This window comes from Haemaphysalis longicornis, unplaced genomic scaffold (assembly GCF_048455015.1).
Source record: "Haemaphysalis longicornis isolate Haplotype H1 unplaced genomic scaffold, Haemaphysalis longicornis Haplotype H1 scaffold_2, whole genome shotgun sequence".
Lineage (NCBI taxonomy): Eukaryota > Metazoa > Arthropoda > Arachnida > Ixodida > Ixodidae > Haemaphysalis > Haemaphysalis longicornis.
Window position 1 is genome coordinate 235,270,833 of NW_027526295.1, and position 17,163 is coordinate 235,287,995.

Consider the following 17,163-nt stretch of genomic DNA (forward strand, 5'->3'; position numbering starts at 1 on the left):
GACTATGTCAAAAGTTATTAGGCCACAATTAATCCTACGTAGAAGCTTACCTCTCTAGCCATATTGAAATGTTTTATGCCAGAAAGCTGGTGAAAGAATTTCCCCTTCATACTCCCAGGAAATATTTTGGTCACACTTGAGCGTCAAGCTGTTATTTGCAATTTTTTGTAAACCAAAAACATTTACATGGCCTAGGAGCTATTGGAAAAGGCTGTACGTACGTTTGGTAGGGAAGACAAAAACAAGGCAGAAGCGGAGGGAGAACGGAATGGTAGAATGACGATGTCGTAAAGAACATTTAACAGCTTCGACTTCGGCCCCTGTGAATCTCCGAACCAAGTAAGCGTATTTTTTACCCTTTCATTAAGTGACGATGTTGATAAAAACGCACATAACGAAGCTCTCAGATAGACAGCTAAAACGAAGATAAGTTGATCGCCAGAGGAATAATGAACCTGTAAATGTGTTGTAATAAAACCTAACAGCTGCACCACGAATCCGGTAGTTTTTTTATGCGTGGGTTTTAAATCACCCGTCGCGCCATAAGAAGCCGCCCTTAGGTTTCTGCAGCCGAAGATGGCTTCTAAACGTGCCACTGGCTGCGACTCGTAGGCTACTATAATTGAAATTAGGTTACTATAAGGTCAGTATTGTTAAGATAAAAGTGTGATATCGGGCTCCCACTTTTCCATCGCCCTCAGTCGATTTGAACGCAACATGGCATGAAGCGCTGACAACCGTAAACGCGCTCGTTGACGACGCACCCGTCGTAACAGCCTCTCCTTTGTTTTACAGGTGAGCGAATATATTCACAATATAGTAAACATTGTGATCGTACCTCGAAGTGAGAGAAAGTTAAATGGGCTAAACTAAAATGCACCCGCGAAAGAAATTTTCAACTTTCCTATATTTGTAGGTAATTTTTGACGACAGACAGACAAACAAGCAAATAAACAAACAAACGAAAAACAATTGGGCCCATACACTAAAACGCCAACACACAATCAAAAAAGAAGCGAGCTAGAAAACGAGATGATTGGAAATGCTGGCCTGCTGTTCACATCTTTCTAAATTAAAAATTTTTGCCCGTAGGCTCCATATCTATGGAAGACTTGTGCAGTATCTGTCAAAATTACCTAGGCCGTTCCAAACGTTTCCAAGCCGGGAAAGAATTCAAAGCAGTAGCCTGACGCTCGGAAGCAAAGAAAACATTTTATGCCAGTAATAATGAAAGAAATGTATAAAGCACTTAAATGAACCATGCAGACAAAACACAAGTTTGGTCCATTTGAAAGATTGCCTTATTAGAATCATACTGACACCCCTTCTAATGTAGGAGTCGAATAAGTTATATAATTAGGACCAAAGGGAATGGCCATACGACCCACTAGCTCATTCCCCGCAACAGAACCTATGATGTCATATGCCCAGCTTTGGGATTGGCTGAGGCCGGCAAAAGCAAATGCAAATTGGGCAGGGCTTATAACCTTGCCGAGCGAGCTATTTGCGCTTAAATTTAAGGCACATTCTTTTTATAGCAGAAAGAATGGTGGGGTAAACGAAGTTACGAACGAACGCGTAAACACCGAAGCAGTTAGTGCGGCACAGTGCCAGCTGACACTGCCTAGCACAGCCGTCGGCCGCGTTGGGCTTGTCTTGCACAACACTGACCAACTGACGTGAGCGGCACGGTCACTTACGTGACCATGTTTGTCGAGTCATAGCTTAGGTTGTAGGAAACTATTAGTAGGAAAGTTAATAAAAATACGGCAGGTAAAGAAGTCCGGCCAGAAACAAAGTTCGAACACTGGCACTTCAGCTAAGGCTCCTTTATTTAAACTTCCGAGGTATTGCAGCACCATCTATGAAAGTGGGCGATAAACAAGATAACCTCAGGACCGTCTGTGAGATGGTAACAGCGCTGGTCAGCAGGCTATCTTTAGTTCTAAGGCTCTGCTGTGGATACGTCATTGTCGTCACCACGGAAACACAGGAATTAGCAGGAGAATTGAAATGTTTGCTTAAAATGCTTAATTTCTCTTTGAATAAAGCAGTTTGCTGCCGGACAAGCGCTGAGGGCACTATAAAACACTAAGTCTTTCGAATAAGACAAGCTGTTATCTTGTCGGCATTGCCCCTTGAAGTTAAATTCCTTAAGTTTCTCTTAAGCTAAGGTGTTAAGTGTTAAATTCCTAATTTGCATTTGAGGCTTAGAGATCCTTGTATTGACCTTGGAACGTTTGGCACACGCTATGCATATTTGCATTGATCAGTCTAAAAGAATGTTGATGCTTAACGCTCCTTTCTTCCCCGCTCAATGCTTTATAACTCTGGAAATTGTTGCTTCGGATGACGGCGGATCAATTTAAAAATACTCTAGGATTTTGAGCACTCACCTTACGCCGTCTACACAAATGTTCCAGTTTTTAAATTGCAACAATATATATAGGCCCATATTCAACTTCGAATAAACGGCCTTCTGAGTGGCAGTAGAACATCTTGACGGTTATATATGCAATCACGGCTGGCTATTACAGCAGTGACATGCCTAGAACACTGGTTCTCAAACAAACAAAAAATTTCAAAGTTGCCATGTCATGCATAACGGATAGCAGACCCCACGGTGTACGCAAAACGGCCGGTAAGTTAACACAGTTTTTATTTATTTATTATTTATTTGCAAGATACTGCAGGCATGAAGCCCAAGCAGGAGTGGTCCAAGCAATAAAGAGAAAAAAAGAATAAAAAAGGCAATCAATCCTAACATCACACACATACGACAATGAATTAAGGGGGATTACATGAATTACATTTTTAACAAAAAAAATAGGGGCGAAGAGGAACATGGCACTGAAAGAACGCAATGCGACCACACAATGGAACAGTGAAGAAGATAACGGCAAATCGTTTTCACACCACCAGGAAAACATGCGCGTCACTAGAATCTGGTGACAGAACGGCGGAAAACGGTATCTTGTTCCACTCACAGATCGTGCGTGGAAAAATTGAAAATTTGAAAAGATTAGTTTCGGCGAAATATGGGGTTAAGGCTGGGGCATGTAAATGACGACCGCGCCATGTTGCCAGGAGACTAATGTAGGGTCTGGAATCAAGTAACAGCTTCCGATTAACTAATTGGTAAAGTAATTTTAGTCGAAATGATTTACGTCAGGATTCTAATGTTGGGATAACATGTCTTTCCATCAGAGCAGGAACGGAGTCTGTTCGTCCGTACATACCATAAATAAAGCGGACGGCTCTTTGAATTCTCTCGAGGCAATCGATATTGGTTTTTGTGTGCGGATCCCAAATAGCGCAAGCACATTCAAGTTTCGGTCTAATGATTCAAGTATAAACGAAGTATTTAACTTGAGAGGGAGCGTCCTTGAGATTGTGTCGTAATAAACAAAGTTTACGGAAGGCGGCAGCGCATATGTTAGTAATGTGAGAGTTCCAACTTAAGGTACTGGTTATTGTTGCACCGAGATATTTGTGTTTATCTACTTGCTTTGGTGGTTAGTCGCAAGTACAATAGGAAAATTCCATTGGGTGTTTCTTTCTAGTCTTTCGAAGGTATGCTGTTTTGTCATGGTATAGTTACATGTTAGAAGTTTTGCGCCAAGAAGCAACGTTTTCTAATCTTTTGTTTCCAACCCACTGAAATTCACCTGTCACGTTACTACAGCAACCTTCGGATTGTCGAGAACTGAGATTTTTGTCTTCACAGTATCCTGGTATTCTCCCGTAGTATTTATTCCCCGCTCGGTGCGCCGTGCCATAGCTCTTCTCCAGCCGCCCCGCACGCAATCTAATCGGTCTTTCCGGCGGCTTTTGCATGCGCTTAGGTAACGAGGTGAGCGTTCCTCGGCGGACGACGTCGTTCGCAAAAGCTGTCCTTATCCTTTTTCGGGTGGGTTTCGAGAAGCCATCCTGAAGACAAGCCGGCATGGGAAAAGACCTCTTGATCACCGCCGCCACGCTGGCCGCACTCGCATCAGGTGAGAGTTTAAACCTGATTTGAGCCACGGAGAGGACGGCTGTGCGCCCACCGATTGAACGAATGATACCTTAATTCAGAAAGGGAACACAGAAGTCATTGTTGAGAATTGCGGTTAGTGGGATGGGGGCATGAGGAATTGCAACAAGTACACTCTTGGTCTGGTTCCATTTAAGATCCACTTAGTAAAGGGAGTTATTTTGCAAAAAAAATGTTCCTTTTGTTTTATGCAGAACGGCGTTCCATATAAGCAAGCGCCCGTGTGGATCTTCATTGGAGTCAGCCTTGGGAGCTAGGAAACTCGCGGTAGACCACTCTTAGCCGCGAAGGTAGCTTTACGAAACGACTCAGTAGCGAACTCTGAATTGTGTGTCTTGTCGGTACGTCGAGTAAATGTTGGGAGAAGTCGAACTGGGCAGGTGAGTGAAGGTGGTGTGAACTGCCCCGCTGCCGGGGGTACATTTGGGATGCTTGGGGTGCCTTTCGTTTCTGAAGGATACGAGGTGTATATGCTGCATTGGAGCAGGACGTGCTGAAGAAGATAGAACTTGTTGATTAAGATGAAGAGAAAGAAACGCCGGGGAGGTAGCCTGTAATTTTAACGAGATGCTAGCGATGCCTACTGACCCTTCTGAGTCGTAGAATGGCGATGACCCGGTCGATGGGTTGGGGAGATGATAAGGAGACAACCAGCGGAGATGTACTGTTTAAACTCTCCTTGTGCGTCAACGTGAGCGGCCTGGTTTCCCGTCCAAACGTTCTTGTGGGCCGAAATGTAGACGGTGAGTGCAGTAGCTCCTTGTCGGCGAAGGAAATTTCGGTGTAGTGGGATAGAATTGACGAAAAGGCTCAACGAGAGCTATTGGCGCTCGCATTGGCAAGATTCGCAAGAGTTCGTTAGGCTCTGTTTATCGAAAGTGTGTGTGAGAGAGAGAGAGAGAGAGAGAGAGAGAGAGAGAGAGAGAGAGAGAGAGAGAGAGAGAGAGAGAGAGAGAGAGAGAGAGAGAGAGAGAGAGAGAGAGAGAGAGAACTTTATTTGAGCCCAAACTGGTAGAAGGAAGGGGGTGACAGGGAGGAAGACACCTAGCCTTTCTCTTTAGATGGCGGCCATGAGCCCGTCGGCCCTAGCGGCACCTTCCGCCAGCTGGACGAGCAGTTGTAAGTCGGGGTGAGAGCTGAGCAAGGCGGCCTCCCATTGCTCTTGAGTCATGATGCTTAATGCTCTATTAGGTGAACGAGGTTTCTGTGGGCATGCCCATATGATGTGTTGTAGGGTGGCTTTGTCTGCACACCACTTGCATCTGTCGGAATACGTGTCTCGGTAATATCGGATGTAGAGAACGGGGTTGGGGAAGGTGTTCGACTGTATTCGTCACCGCGCAACCGACTGCCATCTGTTGAGGGAAGAGTGTGGTGCAGGGTACTTGAGGCGGCTCAACCTGTGCGGGTGCGTAATCTCCCTGTACGTGGCCAGCCTGTCTCTGCTCCCCGTGAACGTAGGCCCGATGTCTCCGTCGAGGTCAGCCTGGTTGCCGAAATCTCGGGCTGCCTCGTGAGCCAGTTCATTCCCCGGCAGGGACGAGTGCGCTGGTGTCCATACAAGGCGAACATGCATGCATCTGTCGCCAATAAACGTCGAAAGAATTTTGGCCGCTGGCAGGGATATTCGTCCCACCAGGAAGTTTCTTATTGCCGTCTTAAGATCAGACAGAATACTTTTGGCTTCCGTGCTAGCTATTGCGAGCACAATAGCCGCTTCTTCCGCCACCTCAGGGTGCGTCGTCAGGATTGTGCTCGAGGTCATTGAGTTTCCTTGCTGGTCTACCACGGCTACGGCCGCAGCGTGCCGGTCGTGATAATCCGCAGCATCCACATAGAGGACATGTGGGTTCCCGCACAGCTGCCGGTGAAGTTCAGAAGCTCTGGCGGTTCTTCTGTCTTGATGATGATCCGGGTGCATATTTCGTGGTATGGGAGAACCATGGATGTATGATCGAGTGCTGTCATCCAGAGAACATTTCATACCGTGTTGAGAGGCGAAGGGGATGCGCAGGGACCTTAGAATTGCGCGGCCAGTCTCGCTGCACGAGAGCTTGTGCAGCTGCGCCATCCTTTGTGCTTCTACTAGCTAAGAAAAAGAAAAACTTTCAGAAACTCCCAAGTACGAGTACTAGGATAAATGCGTGAGCCGCTCTGCAATATGCCGTGCTCGTTTTAAGTATGCTTCACGTCTATACACAGACTCATCGCTCGGAATGTATTACTTCCAGTCTTAGTACAAGCAGTCTAGTATCAAAGTATAAAAACCCTATGGCGTTTTATTAAATACCTTCTTAATTAAGTTCCCAAGCATTCCTACGAAGCACTACACACCGATCCCGTTCGTATCCGGGTTCACTACTAAGTACAAATGCATTTCTCGGAGACCATTCGTTCTCGGGTAATGCAAGCGGTCGTACGTAAAACTGTCAAGGCCCTAGCGCGTTTCACTTTAGAATTTTTTATACGGTAACAGCGTGACACATCAAGAATTATAGACGGACAGACAAGTTTCCTCATACAGCCGGAGTAGAATTGCTTAAGCATAATCAAAGAAAGCTTACTGACATATCAAGGTTATAGACACACGGATGGTTTCCTCGTTGAGTCTTAATGGAAATGCTTATATATATTCTTAGATATATTCTTATCGAAAAGAAACACCGAGAACAGCAATTTTAATGCGTAGCATTCTTTGCCGAATACCTCAAAGTCAAAGTCAAAGTCATGTTTATTCCAACATAATAGACAAAAATCAATCTGGGGTTTGACGAGGCATGTGCCCCTAGGCCCTTATACAGTTTAACCAGCAGTTGCAATGCACATGAGGGGGACACTTTGGCAGACTAATTCAAAGAAGAGAAAAGAAAACGTTTAAAAAATACAGCAGCAGTTTTATGGCACACTTAGCCATAATTATGCATTGAAAAAAACAGGCATGAGTACGTTCGAAGAAAAACAATTTTGTGGCCATAAATTACACACTTATAGATATAATTTATACCTCCACAGCAAGGACCGCGTAACGCCGCGCATTTGCACAAAAATGAATAACTGGCCGAAGGAATGCATCTTATCGCTATACTAGCATAAATGGAGACATTTGGTCGAGCATAATTTTGAAAAACCAAAGAAGCAAAAAACAAAAAAAAAATTAACAAAATGAAGTGAAGAAATAAAAAATACGCATCTTAGACTATTCCTGGAAATAACGAAGAATGCCCAGAAAAATCGTAGAAAAAAACATTGGAAACATGAATAAAAAATAGCGAAGTCGGACCAACGCTGCACTACTCCTTGTATCTGCGAAAAAATATGTAATTGGCGAAGTAACGGCGCTGAATTGCTAAAATGGTAAAATAATGGGCGAAATAAACAGAAGAAAAGATAAAACTGCAAAACACCCAACGTCTTTGGCTACTCGTAGCCAAATCTGGCTGCAAGGAACTCGCAATGCAGACAAGCGGCACAGGACTGCTACACATAGACAATCCTCTGAAATTGTGCACATTTTTTTTTTTTCAGGAACAATAAGCTAGGTGAGTTTTAAGTAGCGCTAACACCACACGGAAGCCTAAGCAGCTGTCATGGTTATCTCGAAACGGTAATTTCACATGAAACCACTCGGAGCGGCTTGAAGGCTTCCGCGAACAAGGAGTAACCGCTGCTCTGCTCCTCAATTAGGCGTGATGGGAACGAGATAAAAACAAAACAGATAGGTGTATTAAAGTTTGGTCACAGCCCCTTGATCCACTGCAGAATATTCTATTCCATCTTTTTTACGGTGAAAGCATTAGATCTTTTTTGCTCTTGTGGTCGCTGGCAAAAGTCATGGGCGCAGTTTTTTGCAGAAATGGATTGTAATGGTGGATCTTGTGCGATCATCGGCTCCCCCGCGTGCTCTTCTAATTGGCTGATTCCCGTTGTAGCTGCCTGCGTTGTTTATTGCCCTAATGTACTCTTCAGTTAAGACTTGCTTAAAAGTGCATGTATTAAGAATCACTTCCAATGCCTATTGTTTCTTTGTCTCGATCGCAGTCGTCGCGGCAGGCTGCCAGCCCAGGGACTACGGCCGGGGAAGCGTGGTGTGCGTGTGCGACGCCACGTACTGCGACTTCGTCGGCGACGTGTCCCCCGTGCCTACGGGAACCGCGCTGGTCGTCGAGAGTAACAAGGCCGGCCTAAGATTCACCAACACCACCCTGCGGTTCAACGAAACAACGCGTGAGTTTTCAAGTATTCTCTCTTAACAGATTTGTTTTGAGTGCCCATCCTTTGTTCACCCAATAATGCAGGCAGAATCCTGAGCAGAACGTTTGTCTTATTACGAGCTTGCAAATAAAAAAGTGTCAAAAACCTAGCTGGAATCAGAAAAGTTATGCAGTGAGGAGAAATAAATTGTATCGATTGGGAGGATGCGTTTCTTGAAATACTACGCAGTATAGCTACATGAATAGTGCTGATCCAATTTTCTTTGCCTCAGTACATTTTTCTACTTAACAGGTTCAGGAGGCAATGACACTCTCTTGCTTGTCATCGACCCTTCCAAGGCTTACCAGGAGATTTTCGGCTTCGGGGGTGCTTTCACAGATTCAGCTGGAATAAACATTAAGTCTCTTCCAGCCAACATGCAGGACGACCTTCTCAAGTCTTATTTCTCAAATCAAGGCAAGTAGTAGTTGACCAAGACCCTGAAACTTCTGGAAGACAGCCTATTATATTTACATAGTTTTGGCAGAGTAGTGCAAAAGTAAAGCTTGAAGCACTCAAGTTAAGGACGCACGCTGGCGTTGTTACATCGCTCCCAAATGCTTGCTTAAAGTTGTTCTATCTCGTTTTATAGTGACCTCCGTAATCTAGAATAACAACAGTTGCCCAGAGTGGTTAGAAAACAAAGAGATCTGGTCATTTATCCGCTGCTTATTATGACTTTTCCAGGACAGTAGGCCAGTTTACTGCTGAGGATGGGATTATCTATCGAACCATTGCTATGGAGTCTAATAATCGGGACAGAACTCTTTGCGTCCGTTTCAAGAAAACGGCTCAGCTAACCTTGCATATGCAAAGTGAAAGATTGGCTTAGCTTGGTTATGTCTTGGTTTCACTTGGTTAACCTTTGATTAATCATTGTACTATTTGCCCAAAGCATGCCTTTGTGTACGGTTGTGGTCCCGTTTCCGGCGTTTTCCGAGCCGAACTGCTCGCCGGGAAACATCCGTGGGGTGGTCAGACGCCGATTGCTGACGACGGTTCAAAGCCTCCAGCTCCCGCGCAACGTTCAAAGAGGGCGGCCTGGCCTCGCTATAATTCATGGCCAATCTAACATGCACTTGGCGAGTCACGTGGCCAGGCGCGAACCAGCTACGGAGAGCGCATGCGTCAAACCAGCAGCGAGCGGCGCACTCGGCAGTCGGCGGAGCTCAGCCCGGCGAGTCACGTGATGCATTGCCAAGGATACGGCGCAGCTGCGGGCAAATGAAGGTCAAATTTGCCGCGACGGCGAAACCTCTCCCCCCTTGCTTCAAAATGCCCCTTTAGCGCCCGTTTGAAGTCGTGACCCCGTCCCGGTTGCCGGGCCTCTGACAGGCACAGAGACGAACGCCCCAACCTTGTTCTGTTTTGCGTCACATTCGGGTCGCCTGCCTTCAGCCAATCAAAGCTGGCTTAAAATGAACACTTTGGAAAGGACAAAACTTAGAATTCTGCCCCTGTATGGGCCTGTAGGGACGTCCCTGGAAGCGCACTAGCAGCATATCCATGTCTATAGCTAAATACGCCAACGTACATCGTTTAATACGTTGTTACGCTTTATTACAAGCTGGAACGCCCATGGATTTGATCGACCAGATTTAGAGGAAATCCCCAATGTGGATCAAGTTTCTGTGAAGTAAAATTTGACATACACTTTAAATACAGCCGCATGGCCAGATTTTAAGACCCTGGACCAGGACCTATCCTGGTTAGCTCAGTTGGTAGAGCGACTGCTCTAGTTAGGCGGTGGTCCATGGTTCTAATCATTGACCTGGGCAAATTTTCTTCCCCTGCGAAGTTTCCGAGAAAGCTGTTCAGCTTTCCTTTGTAGCCGTCCGACTGCGTTTCAGGCTGATGTCAAACTTTCCTTCGCCTATGGGGTTGACAAGTTATTCCAAACTTCCGGTTTCTTCACGACAGTGCCGGGTTAGTGTGCTGACTGCCCGTTTTGGCTGCTCCCTAAATGCGTCACAAGGCAGTTTCCGGTTACATAATGGCACACTGTGAGGGGAATTCGAAATCCACTTCCTTAAAATTACTTAGTTATGGAAGCATCGCTTCCCGCTGAACGAAATTGTTGGGTGGTATTACTTGTCCAATCTTTCAACTTCAAGGAAAGCAAGGTTTGGTGTTGCATATTCCGCCACTATAACTGATGTCACATTGTCGAAACAAGCGTCCGGGAATACATACATCCTGAAGTCAAATAAGCCGCTACTCTTGCTAAAAGACCATGGTAAAAAGGCAGCTTACAGTCTCGATACGTCCTTACCATGTACTCTACTACGAGCAACATTACCCCGGCTTGTATACTGCATCTTTTTGAACGATTGTGAGGAATGGGCAGTGCGTATTCTGAATCGCTCTGTAACATAATGCTAACCATAAAAACCATTTAGTTACTATATTTTAGTACGGTTCATAAACGCTTAGTAATATAACTAATTCACAACGGTTAAATCCTACATCAATAACGGCATCAATGACAAGGTGTCATAACGATCGTCCCAGTGTCATTACCAGCTCGCTTATTCAACGATTGGTACACAAAACAACTGAGCTTGAAAGCGTTGAACCAGAAAGGTATCAACCATAAAATGCCGTTTCAAGCCAGATTATTGGGCACAAGCAAGCCGGCTAGTCATGTAAGCAAGGGAGCTCCATAGCATACCAAAAAGTTCGCGACACGGAGCAAAATATTTATTTCTCCGTTGCAAGGATCGGGTACACCATCGGCAGGATTCCTATTGCCAGCTGTGATTTCTCGGTGCGCACATACACATACGACGACACCCCGGGCGATCTGGAGCTCACACACTTCACTCTCGCCCCGGAAGACTTCGACCTCAAGGTACAGAGCGCATGGAGAAGCCAGCGCCGTGTAATTACTAACGTGAAGTAAATATGCCACCAAACTGCGACGTACAAACAACTTATATCTGCCGCGCCATTACTGCATCTAATAATAAGAAGAGTTTGTGCGTATCCGTTACGCATGGAAGGTAGCGTCAACTAACGCTGCTGCAAAGCTAACGGGGCCCACCCCATTAAAAACTGGTCGCGTTTATTCTTGCTTAGCTGCAAATGTCGTCGAAATACGATAGCCTTCTGCCACCTCTGCCACGTAACACGCTTTCCTCCCTCCCCCTGCCCTCTCGCTCCCCTGGCAATGAATGCAAATGAGGTGTTCTCATGGTGAAAACAACGCATAAAAGACGAGGACAGAGATAGGGTAAATACAAACACCATGAACATTCACCTACTTGACCAGTTCGCCGCACTCGTAGAGGTGTTCTCAGATCAATTCAATTCTCCCGCGTTCGCAATTCTCGCGAGCCGTCTGTTGGGAACTTTTGTTTCTGCTGTGCACACAGCAGCTTCCGCATGAGCTCTTTTGATTTAGCGTTTGCTTTTGTTTCGCCTCTCTGTGCACCAATTTTACACGCTTTCTTTTTTCAATTTGCTGTCGTAAACCAAGCGAACCTGTATTATTAGTCAAAACAACGCTGGTACTCTCGGATAGACGTGTGTATTTTGGCGTATATATGCCTCAGGTTTCCCTTGCGCTGAGTATGGCCAACAGGAATAAGTCATGGCAGCAGCCTTAGTAGGTGTGAGTAGTCTTCCCCGTATGTAGTGGAATCCTGGAATTAGGATAGCCACCTTTTTTAACTCCCTCTTGTTTTTTTTTTTTTTGAATAAATATATTTTCAATCAAGCAATCTCGGGTTCAAGTTCTCTTTCTTTTCTTTATTGCGTGAAAAAATAGTGCGGTGACATTCTTTCAACTGACTTTTTTTTTGGCTACGTATACGAGGAAATTTGTCTGTCTGTCTGTCTGTCTGTCTGTCTGTCTGTCTGTCTGTCTGTCTGTCTGTCTGTTTGCAACTCGATTCAACCCCCCGGCCAAAAAACAGTTGAAAGAATAATGGCCAGTATTGAAAGTTATGCAGCTGTAGCTTTTGCTTGCTTCGCCTCACCTTTGTATGACACTTAATAACCAAGGGTGCGGGCACACGTAGGTGGACAGGCGTGCACCCACACAATTCATTATTCGTACAAAAAATTTATGAAAAGAGCCCTATTATCGACGTGCCGAGCAAAGTCTTCCCCTCCGCTCCGCAGATACCGTACCTCAAGAAGGCCATGTCTCTGTCTAGCGAGCCGGTCTGGTTCTTCGGCAGCGCCTGGACCAGCCCCGCCTGGATGAAGACCAGCAATGCCCTGAATGGAAGCGGGGTCCTAATAGGGGAGCCTGGTGGTCCTTACTACAAGTCTTGGGCTAAGTATTATGTCAGGTGCGGAGATTACGATGTCTGGTCTACTTAAATGTGCTTTCTTCTGAGCGATTTTTTAGTGGCCCGGGGAGGGAGAGGGGAGTAGGGAGGGAGCTAGAGGTAGAGGCTTCATACAGACCTTTTGCGATGATCTACAAATCTAAGATGTAAGGAATACATCAAAGGAGCCTGAGCCTAGCTGAGTAACGCTCTTTTTTAGTACGTAAGTATAGGGCGCCAACTTAGCGTGCATATGTCAAAATCGGAAACGCCAAAGAAGATCCCGCAGTTTTAATATTGCTGTAAGTGGAATGGATGTAGTTATTAGACCCCTCCAATTTCGTCGCATAAATGTCGACCGTATAACTATTTGTCCATCAATTACGTCATACTTTCTTTCTCTTTCTTCGCAAATAAATGCAAATACGCACTTTCTTGCATTTATTTTCCACCTGGTCGTATAAACTACTGTAATAAGATGCGTTAGTGTGGTTTTCGTTTCTGTCAAAACGCATTATACAAGATAAGCTGAAACGCCCTGCGTATGAGTAATAATACAGCACTGTGCAGCGATACGTAAGTACAGATTTGTGTACTTTCCGCAAGGACATACACTGGTGTCACATGTTGATAAAACGAGACGTGAAGACGTGAATATGAATTTACCCACACACGTGTCCTTGTGCCTGTGTACCAGTGCATGATCTTTTTTGCCTAGTGTAGCTTCCAAAGGGCGCATATATTGGAGCCGCATGAGACGCGTCTCGTCTGTGCCGCGACTCCCGCAGGTTCGTGCAAGAGTACGAACGCCAGGGAGTCCCCCTCTGGGCAGTCACGGCGCAGAACGAGCCCACGGTTGGCTTCTTCCCTGGATTCCGCTGGCAGGCCCTAGGCTTCACAGCCGCTACGCAGAGGGACTTCATCAAGCTCGACCTGGGGCCGGCGCTACAGGAGGCGGGCTACGGCCCGGAAAAGCTGCAGCTCATGATCCTCGACGACAACCGCTACGTCCTTCCGCACTGGACAGACGTGGTGCGCGCTCCTGCGCGGTTCCCTGGAACCAAGCGATTGCTTTATTTTTTGAACAGCCAACAGTTGTAAATAGTTTGTTTTAAGGTGCGTACAAAAGACGATCGGTAGGAAGTAGGAGTGCGACTGTGATCGCATTTCGTGGATGTTGTCGCCATAGCGTATGCACATCGCCCGCTGCGAGGCTTGAAAGTTTGTACACCAGGTCACTGAAAGATTGCCGCTCCGTGTATTGAGAGAGAGAAGGGTTCCGGCCCTTTCGAGTAGGGATGTAGCCTGTTGGGTGAGGGAATTGTACGTCGTAGTGCGCTGATACGACGGTGCTGGCTACTGGCAGTAGACGGAACCGTTTATTTTGAAGACCTTGGCGATTCTTTCATGTTGCCGCGCGTCCGAAGAGTGTGAGACAACCCTCGGGGTCAACATATTAATTGAGTATGTAACATTAGATTGAACTCCTGCTGTCTTGTGATTATTTTTTATCTTTAATATTAGATCTATAAAGCTCTGAATACGGGCGTTCTCTTTGATTTAGCCTTGACACTTTGTGGTCGATTTACAGTCGGTCGATGAAGAGAGTTGCCATGCCGGCATGTAGACGATTTTTGCCTCTTCTCCACGTCAAATCTTTCGATTGCCCGGCAGAGCTGCAGTGTGTATCAATATTGCCACGCAGCGAAAGACGACGCAGCTGTCTTGAAAGAAAATCAAGTTTATTGGAGCGAACTTGTGCTCCCCTAACAACTCAAAGAACTCAGAGGCGGTGAAGCAGCAGTCAACAAATTGATGTGCGCGTGCGAGTGTCGGCAAATTGAATGCCGTGGCGTCCGCTCTGCTGGCATTTATCTTTCGGCGCGAGTGTTTCTCGAACCGTCAAATTACATCAAGAACACTGTAAATCAAAGAAGGTTATTCTAGGCTAGTGACGTTAGGGCAAAACACTCTCCCTATCAAAAGAGATAACACGTGCGGCATAAAAATGAAGAATGGAACACGGGCTTCACTTGGCACACAGACAACAAAGCCCGGCGCGGCCGTGCGGTGAAAACAAAACAAACCCAATGCATGGTTCGCGCCAATGTATAAAATAATATATTACTAAAATAAAACAATGAGGCTGCATTCATTCCTGTCCGCCTGTCACTATTCAGGTCCTTGGTGACCCTGAAGCAGCCAAGTATGTGCACGGAGTCGCCGTTCACTGGTACTTCGACCGCATCTTCGGCCCATCGGCTCTGGACAAAGTCCACGAGAGGTCTCCGGACAAGTACCTCTTCGCCACCGAGGCCTGCTCAGGTTCCCTCATAAAGGGCCAAGAGGTTGTGTTAGGCAGCTGGGAACGTGCCGAGCAATATGCCACAGATATACTGGAGGTAAGGGTACCTGACCTCATTCACAGTGTCACGCACCTCCTCATCATCCCCCTCATCATTGGCGGCAGCACTAGCAGCTACTGTGCCAAATTTCTGGCTATCATGATTGCAATATTATTTATTATCATTACTATACTCACTGCTAATTGCATGATAATGCCGGACTATTTATTACCGGAAATCTGGAAACAAGAAGTTGCGGCCGAAAGATTTTTCGTATTTGGTGTAATATATGTCACGTCATTCTAGTACACAACGCACGTTTGTAAGCCTGTAGCAGGTAATAAATATCAGAGGCAGTCGTAAAAGCTTATGGCCGCAATGTCCCATATTAACAGCTCATCTCGAAAAAAGCCTAACGTTGTGCTTAACGGCTTGAAAGCAACGTCGAACTCATTGCATGTCCAGCTGCGGGTACGAGTTAACCTCCGTGGAAGATAATGCGGTGTTAATTGCATTGTTTTTGCTCACAGTTTTTGTCCGCATGCAGACCCGGTCGTGCCAGTCGAGTTAAAAAAGTTACGCTGTGAGATATCAAGCCTTCGAGTAATGCGGCGTTCACTTATTTTTTTTTAAATGACTGCACAGGACCTTAACCACTGGGTTACCGGTTGGATGGACTGGAACATCGCCCTAAATACCGAAGGTGGCCCTAACTGGGCTAACAACTTTGTTGACTCACCGATAATTGTGAATAGTAGCGCTCAAGAGTTCTACAAGCAGCCAATGTACTACGCCTTGGGACACTTTAGGTAAACCGCTTTTAATGTGTTTGCCGCTTAGAAAAACTAATGCAAATCCAGCCCAGTGCCGGTAGTTACAATGATGAGTCTATTATAGGCCTCTCTACAAGTTTGTGAACCCCACTGACTGATCTCGAATGACAGTGACGTGACCGTTCTTTTGTTTCCACAGTAAGTTTGTACCAAGGGGCAGTGTCAGAATTGACTCGCACTTGCAACAAGCGCATTCTCGAGTAGGGGCAGCGACCAAGCTTGAGTACGCAGCCTTCAGAACACCAAACTCCTCAGTAGTGGTAATTTTCTTGAACAAGTAAGTGATCAAGTTTTATTTTTGTGTTGTTCAAACCTCGTCTGTCATGAAATCCCTTTAAGAAAAGCCGGACATATAACAGTTGGGTCCTCCAGATTCTCGACAGCGAAAATTGATGTCACCACCAAGGTGGCATGAAAGTGTGGTGCAGCCCTATTTCTTAATTAACCTGAAGGCGGCTCGGCCCTGTTTGAAAACTGTTAGACAGAGGGCACTTGGCTTTGCACATCTCTTAAGTCCTCATCACGCTAGTGAGTGCTCCCATTTCTTCCTACACAGCGCTGTATTCTCCTTTATTGTCTCGTGCAGCCGAACGTTTCATGACACTTATAACTGACTCGTTTACTGTTGGCGGCAATATTGTGTCCGTAACAGAGGGTGCCCGAGCCTCCTTTGTAAAGGTAACATTCTTTGAGAAAGTGCGCTGTTAGACGCTACGCAAATAGAAACAAGTAATGGTAGCCTGCTGCCAAGTCGGTTCCTGGGACACTCCACGAAAGATGGCAAGAGGTCCGCAAGGAAAAGTTGGAAAAGCTGGGTTCTAGCTGAAGGTACGATATATAATACAGGAAGGGTGTGCGGATTAATCTGAAAAGAGTCAAGCTTGTTATTGTACACATGGGGATTGGAACAAAGAGACTCAAGTAAAAAGAAAGCGGAAGGGTGCAAAGCAAGTTGGAAATAGACACGAAACGAGCTAAAATTTGGATTTACATATAAAAATTGTTAGCAGTCGGTTACTACTTTTTGTGCATGCATATGGAGATCAAAGCAACTGAAACTGCTTATCGTAGATCGCAGAAATCTTGCGATTTCAGCAAGTGCACGAAACTTCTGAAAACACCAAAAAAACATTAAAATTCCGAGTAACTAACCGATGGTAAACCTCTTGCCTTTAAATTACATGAGTTTATAGTGTTCACTTATTAAACCAACTCTTTCTCATGTTTCAGAGACGACAGGAAGCACACCTTGAAGATCAAACCCCTTTCCGGGACTGGCAGCATTCAAAAAGTCATCAACGAGCGATCAATAACAACCTTTGTGTGGCAGCTATGAAGTTGGCATCTGAACTGAATAAGAAAATGAATGTCCTCTTTTTTGCATTTCACTACTCTTCGCTTTACAGAACACCTTGCCAAAC

General features: G+C 45.6%; 1 protein-coding gene across 1 annotated transcript; it reads left to right on the top strand.

Annotated features, from left to right (window-relative positions):
• Positions 1 to 3,854: 3,854 nt before the first annotated feature.
• On the top strand, positions 3,855 to 17,125 carry LOC144170140 (lysosomal acid glucosylceramidase-like). Its single transcript, XM_077699744.1, has 10 exons — positions 3,855 to 3,998; positions 8,075 to 8,260; positions 8,540 to 8,704; positions 11,005 to 11,138; positions 12,413 to 12,585; positions 13,353 to 13,596; positions 14,745 to 14,966; positions 15,555 to 15,718; positions 15,882 to 16,019; positions 16,973 to 17,125. The coding sequence occupies exons 1-10, from the start codon at positions 3,947 to 3,949 to the stop codon at positions 17,076 to 17,078; spliced, it is 1,584 nt and encodes a 527-aa protein (XP_077555870.1). The 5' UTR covers positions 3,855 to 3,946; the 3' UTR covers positions 17,079 to 17,125.
• Positions 17,126 to 17,163: the final 38 nt, after the last annotated feature.

What these genes read in the sequence shown, in the direction of transcription:
- LOC144170140 (XM_077699744.1), top strand. Translation starts at nt 3,947, where the DNA reads ATGGGAAAAGACCTCTTGATCACCGCCGCCACGCTGGCCGCACTCGCA. An exon ending in GCGGTTCAACGAAACAACGC is followed by an intron (nt 8,261 to 8,539) that starts GTGAGTTTTCAA and finishes TCTACTTAACAG; the next exon opens with GTTCAGGAGGCAATGACACT. An exon ending in CGGAAGACTTCGACCTCAAG is followed by an intron (nt 11,139 to 12,412) that starts GTACAGAGCGCA and finishes TCCGCTCCGCAG; the next exon opens with ATACCGTACCTCAAGAAGGC.